Genomic DNA, 15,277 nt, shown 5'->3' with positions numbered 1-15,277 from the left:
TTTCCTAGGTGAACTATTTCTTTTCTTTGAGTTGTTAGTCTTCAAGTGCCCGCCTCCCCATAACAATAAACCTAACAAAACTCACTTAAACTTAGGAGAATAGAAACATAAAAGGTGTTAATGAAGGTGTGTGTGTGTGTGTGTGTGTGTGTGTGTGTGTGATTTTCCTTTTCCAAGCATTCCTTGAGAGTCTTCCAGATATTGCTTCTATTCAGAATCAGAGCTCAAGAGAGACCGCAGATGTGTAAGTTTAGCTTTCATACTTCTAGCCATTTCCTTTTTTGTTTTGGGAGTCCCAATTCGAGGTAGATAGTCTTTAAATTGTTTTTGCCTTTTTAATTAGGAAGCAACCTCTTCCTTATTTAACGGCCTTAGTCTTTCTCTCTTTCTTTCCTTCTTTCTTCCTCCCTCCTTCCCTGCCTCCCTCATTCCTTCCCTCCCCCTCCCTTTCTCCCATTCTTCTTTCTTTCTTTCTTTCTTTCTTTCTTTCTTTCTTTCTCTCCTTCCTTCCTTCCTTCCTTTCCTTTCCTTGCCTTTCCTTTCTTTCTGTCTTTCTGCTGTTTCTCTCTACCTATTTCTGTCCTTTTCTCTCTCCTCTTCTCTTTCCTCTACCTCTCTTTCCCCTCCCTTTCCCTCTTCCTCACTCTTCTCTTGGGGGTTTGGACCTCACACATGCAAGCCATTTGTTCTGCAGCTGAACCACATCCCCAGCCCCTACTCTGTGTTCTATTTAAGGGTTCTGTGCTATAGTGTTGATTGATACTTCTAACAAAATCTTTTTATTGATACTTCTAACGAAAATCTTTCAGTCCATATGGTAGAATAAGTTGGAATTTAACCTCTTTCAGGGGCGCCATCTGTATACAGACTACCAAAAATAACATATCATGATAATAATAGTAATACTATGGATAAACCAAAGTATTAGGTCTAGACACAACTGTCCCTATAATAGACACAATTTACTCTTCTGTTAACATACAGACAATACTAATACATAAATCTTTTTGGCCTTGATATTCTTTAGTTTAGTGTATTTTAAACCCATTTCTACACAGATCATATGTAATATGCATACTGTTAAACCATGGTCCTTTGACAATGCTTCTAAATCCTTTCAAGAATTAGTCATTTCATCATCCATCACTAGACTCAGCAAAAAGGGATAAAGAGGAAACTGGAACTTCACCTCCAGTGTTTGAATGTTGATCAACAGCATTCTGATGATCTCTCTGAGTGAGTAAAAAGAAAAGATGTAATGCTGGTTCTGCCAAACCTGTTGAGTGGCACTTTGCCATGATGATTCATTTTGCCTTGGTGTAATCTTACACCCTCTGTGAAACTAGGTTCCTCTTAGTTAAAAGAACTGTGGGGGGAAAACTTCCAGGTCTGCCAATTATTTTTCAAGTATCTCCAAAGGAAGGTCTTAGTGAATCAAGTTTTAATACATCCTGAATCTTCGAACTTTACTCTAGATTTGTTCATCACCTTACTCTTTAGGCCACATGTAGCTCTTGAGAGTGTTAGTGCAATCTTTGTTAGAATAATTATCTGATAGACTTAACATCTACCTGAGGAACATTAAGGCAAGTGCAACCATAACAGGTATTCAAGCTCCTCCCTTCCAGACTGCATGAATAGAACCCAGCTGATGTTTTGCTCCTGGCCTCCTCCACTTTGTTTACCATTATGGAATTTTCAGCTACACTTCTTATTTTTAGCCTGCATTGTGAGACTGTCTTGGGGTCTCTTCCAGGTTGCAGGAAAAATGAGAATTGGAAACCACTGTGTTTTTGTTTAAGAATATCCTAGAGAGAGGTTCAAGAGATAGTACAGTGGATAGGGCCTTGTATGTGGTTCAGTCCCTAGCACCAAATATGGCCCTCCAAGCCCACCAGCAGTGACCCCTGAGAGCAGAGCCAGGAATAAGCCCTGAGCACTGCTGAGTGTGGCTCCACCCCACCCCACCACACCCCCCCAAAAAAGGGGGAAAAAACCACACACACAAAGCCAAAGATAGAATTAAAAAGTTCTACCTTTTTTTTTTCTTTTTGGGTCACACCTGGTGATGCACAGGGCTTACTCCTGGCTCTGCACTCAGGAATTACTCCTGGCGGTGCTCAGGGGACCATATGGGATGCTGGGAATCAAACCCGGTTTGGCCGCATGCAAGGCAAATGCCCTACCTGCTGTGTTATCACTCCAGCCCCCAAAAGTTCTACCTTTAAAAAAAATCCTAGAGGGATTGTTTAAATTGCAGGTTTTCAATCCAACACCAGAGATTGATTCCTTAACTCATGTGGGATCTAGGAATCTGTAGTCTTAGCAAGCCTTTGTAGGTGATACTGATTGAGATGGGACTTTGTGCAGTGTGGACCAGTCTTATTTCTGTGCCTCTTTCTTTTGTTAGTCCTTATTCACAAAAGATCTTGTTCATAAAAGAATTGAGCTAGAATTCGACTACTTAGATGACCAAAGGGTAGGTGTAAAACAAAATGCTATGATACCTTACTAAGTTTCAGAGTTTTAAACAGGATTCTAATAATTTCACTTTGTATGTTAGTAGTGCCATACACCTCGGGCAAATCCAGTGCTCATGGTTTGGTCCTGGCGACCATGTGGTGTTGGGGCAAGCAGCATCTGTGCTCTAACCCTGTAGGCTGTCTCCCCAGCCCCTAGAATCTTGTCAAATTGGAGCCTAACTTCCCCACTGTTGTAAAACGGTGAGACTAAGTCAAAATTATTTCATCCCTCTCTTATCCTCTAAACTGCTTCTAAGTAACAGGGTTTCCAGTTTTCTGGGGAACAGCATCTCTGCTGGGCTGCCATTGCAGGCCCCAGACTGCCTGACTCAGTTGGTTCGGGAGCAGTTGTGTAGGGAACCAGCCTTGTAAGCACATTCCAGGGCCGCCTTGCAGCAGCCAATGGGCCACCACTTGAGGTGCTCTTGGAACTGGGAGAGAGCATTCTGCCCCTTCCCATGATAGCCCCTGGGACAGAAATGTGTGTTCTCAGAAATTACCTTATTGCACCTGTTGTAGAGGCAGGCAGGGGGTGGGGTGGGGCGGGGTCAGGGAAGGGAACCTGGGGACACTGGTGCTGGGAGATGTGCACTGGTGGAGGGATGGGTGTTGGAAACTGTATGACTGAAATCCAATCATGAACAGCTTTTTAAGGGTCTATCTCACAGTGATTCAATAAAAAAGTTGAAAAAAAGGAAGAAGAAATTGCCTCATTGGCAGCACTTAGAAGAATGCCAATACATGAACCATTCAGTCTCATATTGGGATATTGGGTCCATAAGCATGACTTCTGGACAAAGAGACCCTGAGCGAGAGAGTCATCATATATATGATGTTCCTCAGTGTAGTTTGTCTTCTGGGAAAGGCAGATTCATAATTGCAATTTAGTAACTCCTTCCAATATATATTTTTGTTGCTAAGTTATACAATTGCAAAGATATTTTATATATCATAAAAGTGAATGTTAGAAAGCAGAATTTATTTAATCTTTAATTTTATTATTCTAACTATGCCCTAATATGTTGGGGATTTTCCCCCCTTTAGACATATGCTTTTTTACATCTCCTTTTATATTTAAAAATATATATATATGTATTGAGGGACTGGAGCGATAGCACAGCAGGTAGGGCGTTTGCCTTGCATGCGGCTGACCCAGGTTCGATCCCCTGCATCCCATATGGTCCCCTGAGTACCACCAGGAGTAATTCCTGAGTGCAGAACCAGGAGTAACCCCTGTGTGCATATCCAGGTATGACCCAAAAAAGAAAATTAAAAAAAAAGGAATTGAAAATATACTTAGCACATTGTCAGGGAGATAGCTCAAAGACCTAGTGCATTTGCTTTACAGGTGGGAGGCCTAGGTTCAATCCCTAGTACCACATAATCCCCTGAACACTGCCAGGATCAACTCTAAATACCTTGCTGGCAGTAGCTTTTGGGTGATGTTGGGTGTGGCCCCAAAACAAAATGAATACATCTTACAAAAGAGTCACGCCATTTTTAAGTGTACAGTTCAGTAGAATGAAGTGTATTCACGTTGTGCATACATCAGCACTATCCCTTTCCAGATTACTTTTAGTCTTTCCAAACTGAAGCCCTGCATCCATTCAGCCTCTGGCTCCTCATTCCCCCTTACCCCAGCCTCTCACTTCTCTCACTCCACTTTTTGGTTCCATGAATCTGGCTATTGTAAGTACCTCATCGAAGTGGAATCATACAATTACTGTCTGTCCTTTTCTGTCTGGTATATTTCACATAACAAAGCATATTTAAGATTTATCCATGCTGTTGGATATCAGGATTTTATTCCCTTTTAAGGGTTAAGTCGTATTCCATTGTAAATAAGTGTCACTTTTTTTTAACTATTTATTTATTTTGCTTTTTGGGTCACACCCAGCGTTGCTCAGGGATTACTCCTGGCTTTGCACTCAGGAATCACTCCTGGTGGTACTTGGGGGACCATATGCGATGCTGGGAATCGAACCCAGGTCGGCCTTGTGTAAGGCAAACGCCCTACCCGCTGTGCTATTGCTCCAGCCCCAAGTGTCACATTTTGTATATCTTCTTATCCCTGAATATTTGAGTTGCTGCTATCTTTTGGCTATTATGAATAATATCCATATATCATATAACAGTACCTGTTTGAGCTCTTGCTTTCAGTTCTTTTAAGCATATGCCTTAAGTGCAATTTCTGGCTCACAGGGTAATTCTGTGTTTAATTTTTTTTTGACACCATGATATGCTTTTGAGTATTATTTTCCTTATTATAAAATTGATACATTCAGACTGAGTAAAAGGATTATAGAAAGTTATATATGAAGAGCAAATTAAAACATTTCCTTTTAATTTTTTATGGATACCACTAATATTTTTAATTTTTGTTTTTTTAATGTACACAACTGTTTGCAAAATTAGTTGAAGAGTATTTACTAATTTTTTCCATTTTCAAAAACTTAGTATCATACTGTATTTTCCTTAGAAATAAAAACTTTCTAATACCTGTCTTGTATGTATGTATATTACATATAACATCGATATACAACAATAAGGAATTAATAGATTCATTGAGGGAGAATAGTAACCCAAAATGCTGTTTTCAGGGCCAGAGAGATAGGATGCAAGGTAAAGCGCTTGCATTGTGTGTAGTCAACCCTGGTTTCATCCCCTGCACTGCACAAGGTCCTCTGAGCACCACCAGGAATGATTCCTGAGCAGGAGTAAGCTTTGAACACAGCAAGGTGTCACCCAAAATGAAAACACAAACCAAAAACAAAAATAAAGCGTTGATTTCAAAGTTTAACCTTCCTCCTCGTTAGTGTAGTGGTGAGTATCCCCGCCTGTCAAAGTCTAGCTTTTGACATAGAAGACGCTCACACAATATATTAGGTGAAAACACAGAACATGAAGAAGACATACCTATTTCAGCTTGTGCAGATGTTCTCCAGCAGATGGGAGTTCTTAGTCTGAAAGCACTGGAAACCATTAGGAAATTTATTTGGGGAGGGATAGGTCAAATTTACATTAAAAAAAACTTCTTTTAATTAAAGCACCATGATTTCCTAAGTTATTCATAGTTGAGTTTTTGACATACAATATTACAGCAATGGTCCCATCACCAGCATCAGCTTCCCTCCACCAGTGTTCCCAGGTTCCATTCCATACCCACCCCACACCTCAGCCTGCCCTCTTGACAGACAGCTTTCTACATTCAGTTGTTAAAGTTTGGGTCTCTTGATTTCAGTGTTATTGACTCTGGTTTGGAAATTTAGCTCTGTCATTCCTTAACAACACCGTTATACCTTAATCCCCTGACCTGGCTCTTGTTGCTTCTCATCTGTCTCTTCTCTCCCTTCTCTCCACTTTTTCTTTCCTTCTCCTCCCTATACTCTAGGGCCAAGGTTGATCTGGGCATTTCCCTTTTAAAACATTGCATTCCCTCATCCACTTATTCAAAATCCCACATATAAGTGACACCATCCTATGTTTATCCTTCCTGCTTATTTCTTTTAACATGATATCTTTCAGTTCCATCAGATTTGCATTTTGAAACATCGCTCTTGCTGCTAGTTTGAAAGAGGCTAAAGGAGATGCAGGGTATCATTTAACTGGCCTGCATAATAGGCTTAGGGAGGGCGATGGGAATCGGAGTGGGGAGAGATAACAGTAATGAAGCCCCAGCTTTGAGGTGAACGGTGACTATAACTAAATGCAGGTGAGGTGTGAGCAAAGGGAGCAGTGATTGATCTTTGAGTGTTTGGTTTTGTGACTCAGTAGGAATAAGGATGGGGGAATCATAGTTGTGAGTGAAGGTGATGAAGACTTCCCCTCGGCATAATACAAGTTTGTCGTAGTAGAGAGATCCAAGTAGAAATGTCCAGGAAGTTGTTGCACTTAATACCAACATTACAAATAAGGATTGTCATAGGACTGAGGAAAAAGTTCACCAAGATCCTTATAGTACTCTCTAAATTATGAGCAATTTTATTGTAATTATCATAATATTTTAGGTTTCATGAATTTCTGTAATGATCCGGTATCTATTATAATTACATAATCAGGTACCTATTAATAGTCTTTTTTTTTTAAGCTGTAAATGATCACTTTAGTTTTTTAGTTGTTTTTTTTTGGGGGGGGGTCACACCCAGCCGATGCTCAGGGGTTACTTCTGGCTCTGCACTCAGGAATTACTTCTGGTACAGCATGAGGACCCATATGGGATACCAGGCATCGAACCCGGGTTGACTGCGTGCAAGGCAAACACTACTCACTGTACTATTATTCTGGCCCCTTAATAGTCATTTTAAAATATGACTAAGACATGCTTATTGTGACCTTATTTGTACTAATATAAAAATGAAAACAACCTAAATAATACTGGTAGAGCTTAGGTTTAAAAAGTTAACAGAATGATCATTAAAAATTCATTAGCCACCTCTAAAACATGGTTTCAGGGCTAGGGATGTGGCTTAGTGGTAGAGCACTTGCTTTGATTGTGTGAAGACTTGGGTTGTGTCAAGCACCACATGTGTGTCCCCTCATACATAAGGTCGAAGCAGTCTTGCTTTGTCATAGAATGTGTATATGCCCAACTGTCATAAAAAGTATCAGTCAGGTTTCCAAACCCGGTTTGCATTGTGACCCAATTTTAACAAGTTCCTACCATATCAGAAACTTTAATTTTTCTGAAATCCCATAAAGTCTTAAATAAAACTGTAGACAGTAAAAACTTATTTGTGATACTTAATAAGTACTTAATAACTTCCTATCTAGTTCTCTAGTTATTTTTGTATAACCTATCTTCCCTTCTCAACTATAAATACATTTGGAGGGATTGTTTTTTTCATCTTTTTATTTTTCAAAGAAGTTTACATAGACTAGATTCTAATTTTAATATTTGTATAAGAACAGATCAGTAAATGAAGAAAAATTTGTAGTATAATCATTGTTTACAAGCATCAAGAATAACAGGGACTGGAGCGATAGTACAGCAGGTAGGGCATTTGCCTTGCATGCGGCTGACCCGGGTTTGATTCCCAGCATCCATACAGTCCCCTTAGCACCACCAGGAGTAACCCCTGTGCATTGCTGGGTGTGACCCAAAAAGCAAAAAAAAAAAAAAAAAAAGTTTATAAATAAAAATAGAATTACTATGTCCAGTAAATTAAAGAAGTGATCTGAAGGTGGACATGATATTAGCTCACAGATTATCCTGAATTCTGTAAGAAATTCATATTACATAAATTATTAATAGGGTAAAGGTTAGTATGAAATTGAGTTGTGGATTTTTAACTATTATGCTTAAACCCTGGTGTAATTTGTAATAATTTAGCCAATATTGAGCCTAACACCTGAACTGGAGATCTGAATATTAATGAGGTGAGGCTGATGGAGCCGGGCGAGGGACAGCTGTGCCAGTAGAGCAGCCTCTCCAGCGTGGCACCCCCAGGTGGGGGCTGCTCTGGCCCACCCCCAATTCTCTGCCTGCCACGAAGTACTGTCTCACTCTACCAGGGCAAAGACCTGGGAAAGTTTTCTGAGACTCAATATTACTACCATTAAAACCCGCTAAGTAGCTGGAGCGATAGCACAGTGGTAGGGTGTTTACCTTGCAGGTCGCTGGCCTGGCCGAGCCGGGTTCGATTCTACTGCCCCTCTCAGAGAGCCTGGCCAGCTACAAAAGCTACCAAGACTATTTTGCTGGAACGATAGCACAGCAGCCGAGCCGGGTTCGATTCCTCCGGCCCCCTCGCAGAGCCCAGCAAGCTACCGAGAGTATCTCGCCCGCACAGCAAAGCCTGGCAAGCTACCCGTGACGTATTCGATATGCCAAACACACTAACAACAAAGTCTCACGATGGAGACGTTACTGGGCCTGCTCGAGAAAATCGATGAACAATGGAAGGACAGTGAACGTGACCACCACACACTGCCCTCCAAGCACTGCTGTTTATCCAATAGTTTTTCAAAATTCTAAACTTTGGAGTACAACCAACCCACCACTCAATTAAAAAGACTGAAGTATAATGTGAAAAAAAAAAACAACCACTAAGTTAGGGTATTACGGAGTTTGTGGTGGGGGGACTGGGGGCGCAGGCTGGGACAGTGGGCCACACCTGTCAGTGCTCAGCACCTATTCCTGGCACTGCTTTCAGGAATCCCGCCAGGCGGAGCTCAGGGATCAAATCCAATGTGCCGTGTGCGAGACAAGCTCCCTTCCCCTGTACTGTCGCTCCAGCCCCAGGGATTTACCGTTGCTTCTCCTTCAGGCTTTTCTCCATATTCCAACCAAATATTAGTCAGTGAAAAGACAACAATTTCAAAATTGAAGTTTTTTTTTTTAATACCCTGAACATTGCTCTCTTAATTCTCTCTCTTCTCTTAGTCTTGGCCCAACTATGAGGAGATCTTTAAACAGACCATTGAAGTCGCCGTATTTTTAGATTTGCCTCGTTTTCCAGACATAACTGAAGACTGCTACCTTCACCCCAGGATCCTGTGTATGAAATACTTGATGGAAGCCAATCTCCCGGGTGAGTGGATGGTATTTATGTCCTGAGGAAGCTTTGACCCACAGGACCGTGGTGAAGCAAGTCACAGGCTAGTAGGACCCCTGACAGGGTCCTCACAGCACATACCATTAAAAAAAATGTAAACCATTCAGAGATGTCAGATTGTTTGAAATGGTTAAAGGGCTCAATTCAGCAGTAAGGGCTCTATTCTGGTTGTGGAAGATGGCCTTAAGTGAATACATTCACTTTCCATATTTTTTACCAAGTGCCCATAAAATAACAGAGGTTACATGCACAAAGCATGATCGTTACATAATTCTAATTTAAAAAAAATGACACGAAACTAATCAATGAGAATGCTTTTATTGTTTGGTAATATGCTGTTCCAGTTCCTGAAACAAAGGGAGAGCACCCTGGTGAGCTCACTGAACTCTCCAAGGTCTGAAACCCAGCGCAAACGTGGCGAGAGGCTGGCTGGGCTGTGTGCAAGGTCTACCACAACACAGGGCGCCGAAGCAGCCTGCCACTGGAATCCGGCCCTGAATTTCTTGCTGAACTAGAATTGTGAGAAATCCAGGATTTTATGCTAAAGAGAAAATACAAACACGGTGTCACAATATCAATAATGTGATTAAGTATGTCTTATTAGGAAATAAAAATTCGTATTTCTATAAAGCAAAATTCAAAGCTCATATTTTGTATGGTGTAATGTTTAATTATAAAATAAGTGTCCATGTATAGTAACACACGCAGAACTATAAATATTATATCTGCTATTTTTTTCAAATATGGGAGGTCCACCAAATAATGCGCACCACTCCCAGTACTATTCTGCCAACTGGGCCCGACGGTTCAGTGGTAGGTCCCAGTGGTGCTGGGGTTACCAGAGCCACCCCGAGGTGCTTATGGAGCCACGTGGTGCTCCAAGAAATGTGTGTGCCAGGCCGTGCTCCAGCCCTCGGGGCTCCTCTCCAGGCCTTTTCTAGCTCGTGTTCACTAAAGGAAAACAAGGTTATGGAAGTAATACCAGGGGTCACCCAGTGTAACTGACGCAGAAGATTCATGCCAAATATCTACCTCACATAATTGCTATTGGATGGAGAGAAGGTGGCAGTATTTTCTGACCAGGCTATAGTTGACCAGTATTTCTCTATTAACTCTGCTGAGGGCAAAAAGGCAGCAGTAGATCCTTTCATATGAGAGAGGCATTCTTACCACCTGGGTGGCTTTTTGGAGACCATTTAAAAAGAGCCAGGTTGCACAAATGCCATCTCTCACAAACTCTCCGATAGAAATAGTTGGAACTCTGAACATTTTTGTGCAAGAATGTTAGTGACCTTCTTATTGAGAAACTAGAAGGGAATGAAGAGATAGTACAAGGGCGGAGGTGTGTAGGTTAAGACATTAAGGTGCTCAGCCAACTCCCCTGCATCCCTGGCACCACATGGTCCCCCAAGATTGCCTGGGTCACCCAGAGAGCCCCACAGCACCACATCCTCGGGCCCTTATATTAGACCATTGGCCAGTTGGTTGAGAATTCCTGGGAGGGCCCCCCCAGTCCTCTTGAGCACCACTTGAGAAACCCTCCTATTTGCACCCCAGTAGAATAAATAATTTTGGGCTCTTTGTCGATGGTGAAACATGCCAAGACCATAAGTGTTGTATTACCCGTCCTTTAAAGAAATGAGTTTTTAAAAAATAGAACAGCAAAAAATTAGAAACACCTTGAATATCCAACAGAGAAATGATGACAGTTAAGTAAATAGTACTGTATTAGTAGTATTAGTAGAACCTCATGTGTTTTTAAAATCATACTTGTGGGGCTGAAGATGTCGCTCAGAGTAGAGCACTTGCCTTGCATATCTGTTTGATCCCTGGCTCCACAAAATAAAATAAATAATTATGTCTGTGAAGTTAAAAAAATATGATAAAATGTGTGTTATAATAAAAATAAGATAGCCGCATTACAAAGGTATATATAACATGCCAACATCTATGTAGAATAAAACCTTGGCAAAGTATTTAAAATATACCAAAAGATTTAAATGCATTTTTCCTTTCTTCTGCCTTTGTGTATCCATAAGGGACTCTATTGAGGTTGTATTACCTAGTAGTGGAGAAAACAACTAACCAAGTCTGTGAGATTTCCCGCCATTCTAGAGTTCTGGGCTCTCCACTCTGGGCTCACCCTCATCCCAGCTCCAGTGTTTTTTTTTTTTTATAAGATTTCCTTTCTCCTCTTTCATATACATAACATTTCCTAAATTAAACTAGTAAACTTCTTTTGGAAAAAGGGAGGGGCGGAGCAACAGTACAGGAGGGAAAGTACTTGCCCTGCGTGCGGCTGGGTCAGGTTCGCTCTCTGGCGTTGTATGGGATGCCCTGGACCCTGCCAGGAGTGACCCTGGGCACAGAGCCAGGATTAAGCCTTGACACCGTTGGGTGTGGCCCCAAAACAAAACGAAACAAAAAGATATAAGACGTGATAGTGTGCCTTAAGATTTAGGTTTTTAAAAATGTGCCTTTATAAAAGTATAAGGTTGCTTATACTTTTATAAGCAAAACTATTGCCTTTTTATTTTTTAACTTACGAAGATTTCTCTCCTTGGTACCATTAGTTCTGTTGTATTGCGAATCAGAAAGAAAAAACATGTGTATTTGGCACTTTCACAAAGAGAGGTTTTAAGGTTCCCAGAAAACTAAAAGTAGCTCTCAGCATGCTGGGGCGAAAAAAGATGCCCCACCTGGAAGCCTTGACAAATGCCCATGGCGTCACTGGAGCGAGGTGGGGAGGGTTCAGCAGGCCTGTCACACACACACACCCTCCCTGAGCAAGCACCATCTCGGGGACAGCTTTCACCGCGCTCCAAGCAGTTTCTGAGACTGTTTCTCCTACTGGAACTGATGAGCCTGCTGGAGAGAATTTTTGGCAGCTCTCACAGTGACGTTGCGGAGAACTTGAATATTTCCCTGGTGCTTCCACCTGTGTTTTCTCACTGGGGAAGGTGGAGAGGGCGGGGAGTGGCCTAGTTCCTGTGGAGAGGCCCAGTGGCACAACCTGGGAGTTGGCCGGGCCCAGACGTAAACCCATTTCCCACACTGCCCTTCCCATGCCGTCTGGCTCAGGCTACCTGCACATCAGGGTTTGTGGTTTTGTTTTGTTTTATTTTGTTTTAATACTGTCCTTGTTTCTTTTTTCATAACTTCTCCATTCACATTTTTATTAGTCTTTTAAAAAATTTTTTCTTATTTCTTGGTATGGGAAGTAGTTCAAGAGATACCCAGTTTCAAAGAAACAGGAGAATTTTTCAAGAATGTCATTTTATGGTAATGAAAATATAATTTTCTATTTTTTAATTATCTGAGAAGACTATAATTCAAAGAGGTATATATAAAATCTTACTAGACATTTTTTTTAAAAATTCTTTTTTTTGCTCTATGTATTTGGATGCATGGACTTCATTTTTTTTTTATCTTAGTCTTTCTGTGCCTGAATGAAGATCATGAGTAAATTCTGATGAATCTGAAATTCAAATCATCTTGACAAGAGTAGATCCAACTTCTTCTGACAGAAGGCCATGATCTGGCTCTGCCCACGTTCCACTCCAAGACCCAGCTCAACTACTTGCATTCCCCTCCATCTCAACCACCATGTCTTCTTTGCCATAGTCCTAATTTTGTCCTTTAAATTATTTGGATATTCCTAAAAAGTGATCTCCTTGAGGGAAAGGACTATATTATTATCAGAACATAGTAGTTGCTCAGTAAATGTTTGGTTTTGGATCTTGGGGCCACATCTAGCTGTGTTCAGGGTTCTGTGCTCAGGAATCACTCCTGCCAGGCTTGAGGTACCATATGTGGTGCTGGAGATAGAATCTGGGTTGGCTGCATGCAAGTCAAGTACCTACAGTACTATTGTTCCAACACTTATAAATGGATTTTTACACAGAATGAGTAAAAGTCAAATTTACAGTCTAGTAGACCTATGAAAATACTTTGCCATGTTTTGAATTGCCATTGTTAAATATTTTCCACTTTCATCTGAGCAGTTATTTTTTAGTCAGTGGAGCTTTTACTAAAATATTTCAAATAAAAACTTTCAGAGGACCAGAGAGATAAATAGGCAGGTAAACCACTTGTTTTACACATAACAACCCAGGTTTGATCCCTGGTACCCCTTACGGTCCTCTAAGAACTGCCAGGTTTGGCCCAAAAACGAAACCAAAAAATGACCTATAAGGAGTTTTATATTTTTTTCATTCTTGCCATAAACATATAAGTAGTGTTAAGTATGCGTCAGTTGTGCAGACGAAGACAAATAAACTGAGGTCTTCACCTTTTAAAGGGATATAAAGAAATAAGCTCTTGGCAGCCCAGAGCAGCGTTGTGAATGCTAGAAGACCTGCTTTAGAATTCAGAAGAAGGCTGATCAAAGGGACCTGATAGCATGCATGTGTTTTTAGAAGTAATTAGTGTAACTGATATGAGAGATAATGTGTGTGAGAATCTGCTCAGCCAGGCTCATGGTGAGAAATGAGAAAAACTAATTGACTTTCTCAGCAAAGGAGCAACTGCAGTGTGGAAAACCGAGGGCCTAATGAGAAAGAGACTCCTTTGGGAACTAGAGAAGTCTGTCTGGCCCGAACGAGAGCAGGGTAACTAGGTGATTGGATCACAGTGGGATCAGACCGGAGGAAGACCAATCAGGAGTGTGAACGAAGGAGGGACATTAGAGGGAGAAGGGCCATTGAAGATGAGAACAGTCAGCATAATAGCTCAGGCTTACTAAGTGCCATTGTGTGCCAGGCACTGGTTGGAGTGCTTTAAGTGTATTTATTCATTTAATATTCACAAGGACTACGATATAGGTCCTACTAATGCTCCTATTTTATACCAAGAAGTTGAGACTAGTGCAGGGTCGCAGCTCACAGTATATAATGGAGCAGGGATTCCTGTGCAGACAGCCTGCACCCACCATCTGCTCCAGTCCCTGGTTCCACTGAATGCAGCATCATTTATCTGCATTGAGGAGTTATACGCTAAGTGGGGCATGGTGACTGTATGTAGGAGTTTCAATTCAACTTATTGTGCTCTTATAAATAACATCTTGAGATTAATTAAAATAGTATTTGGTGGAGCCAGAGGAATAGTACAGCATTAGGGCTTCTACCTTGCATGTGACTGAACTGGGTTCAATCCCCATCATCCCATTTGGCCCCCAAAATCTGCCAGGCATGATCCCTGAATGCAGAGTCAGGAGTAAGTCCTGAGCACCACTGAGTGTGACAAAACAAAAAAATAAAAATGATGGCATATGGGGCTGGAGAGATAGCACAACGGGTAGAGCGTTTGCCTTGCACGCAGCGGACCCAGGTTTGATTCCCAGCATCCCATATGGTCTCCTGAGCACCGCCAGGAGTAACTCCTGAATGCAGAGCCAGGAGTAACCCCTGTGCATTGCCAGGTGTGACCCAAAAAGCAAAAAAAAAAAAAAATGATGGCATATCTCAGATACTTATTAAATAACGAAATTAGCTTTTTAGGGTTAGGAAGAGAGTGCAAGTGGCAGACAGAGCATATGACTAATATGTGTGACGCCTTGAGCTTAGTACTGGTACCACATGCCCCAACCTTGGAGAACTTCCAGGGTGGCACTGGCGACCCCAGTCACCCTAAGCCCCGTGGCCCCGAGTACTGAACCTGTACTGCCACTGACGCCAAGAGTGGCCCTTGATCCCCACACCCCATAGGGTGCAGCTTCTATTTCTAGCAGGGAAAAGTGGGGGCAAGAGAGAATTCAGGAGATGGCTCAAGTGGTAGAGTTTGTGACAAGCAGGTGCACGGCCCCAAGTGCAATCCCAGGCATCACACTCTTATGGTCCCTGTGAGTGTTACTGAGCATGTCCCTCCCCCCCCCCCCCCCAGGTCCCTGAGAGACCCCTGTCATGAAAGGACAGAAAAGTTCATTTAATAATTTGAAATTTTTCAAAGTATAGTCTCTTGTCCTATCTAATGTAGTCTGTTTCTCCTCACTGTCATCCATTTTACAAACAAAAAAACGGAGGGTAAGTGACTGTGAGTCCCTAAGCTAATAATTGGAAAGCCTAAGTACAGGCCAGAGGGTTTCTGATTCCAAGTCCCACATTATTTGCCTTTGAATTATAAATGCAGTTCATGCTGAGCATATAATTTCTTTGTAAAAGTAATACGTTCAGTGCATGGGATGCGAGCCAAGGCACCAGCCAG

The 15,277-nt window shown here is 41.7% G+C and overlaps 1 protein-coding gene across 3 annotated transcripts in view; it reads left to right on the top strand.

The window, feature by feature from the left end:
• The window catches only part of TAF1B (TATA-box binding protein associated factor, RNA polymerase I subunit B), a 61,505-nt gene that overhangs the window by 30,372 nt on the left and 15,856 nt on the right, over positions 1-15,277 (top strand). For all 3 annotated transcript variants that reach the window (XM_056124837.1, XM_056124829.1, XM_056124843.1), the window contains one exon: positions 8,905-9,052. In XM_056124837.1, the coding sequence (XP_055980812.1) occupies positions 8,905-9,052 (148 nt within the window). The remainder of the gene's footprint in view (positions 1-8,904; positions 9,053-15,277) is intronic.

Source organism: Sorex fumeus, unplaced genomic scaffold, assembly GCF_029834395.1.
Source record: "Sorex fumeus unplaced genomic scaffold, SorFum_2.1 ptg000006l, whole genome shotgun sequence".
NCBI classification, from domain to species: Eukaryota; Metazoa; Chordata; class Mammalia; order Eulipotyphla; family Soricidae; genus Sorex; species Sorex fumeus.
This window is presented reverse-complemented; position numbering and strand designations above follow the sequence as displayed.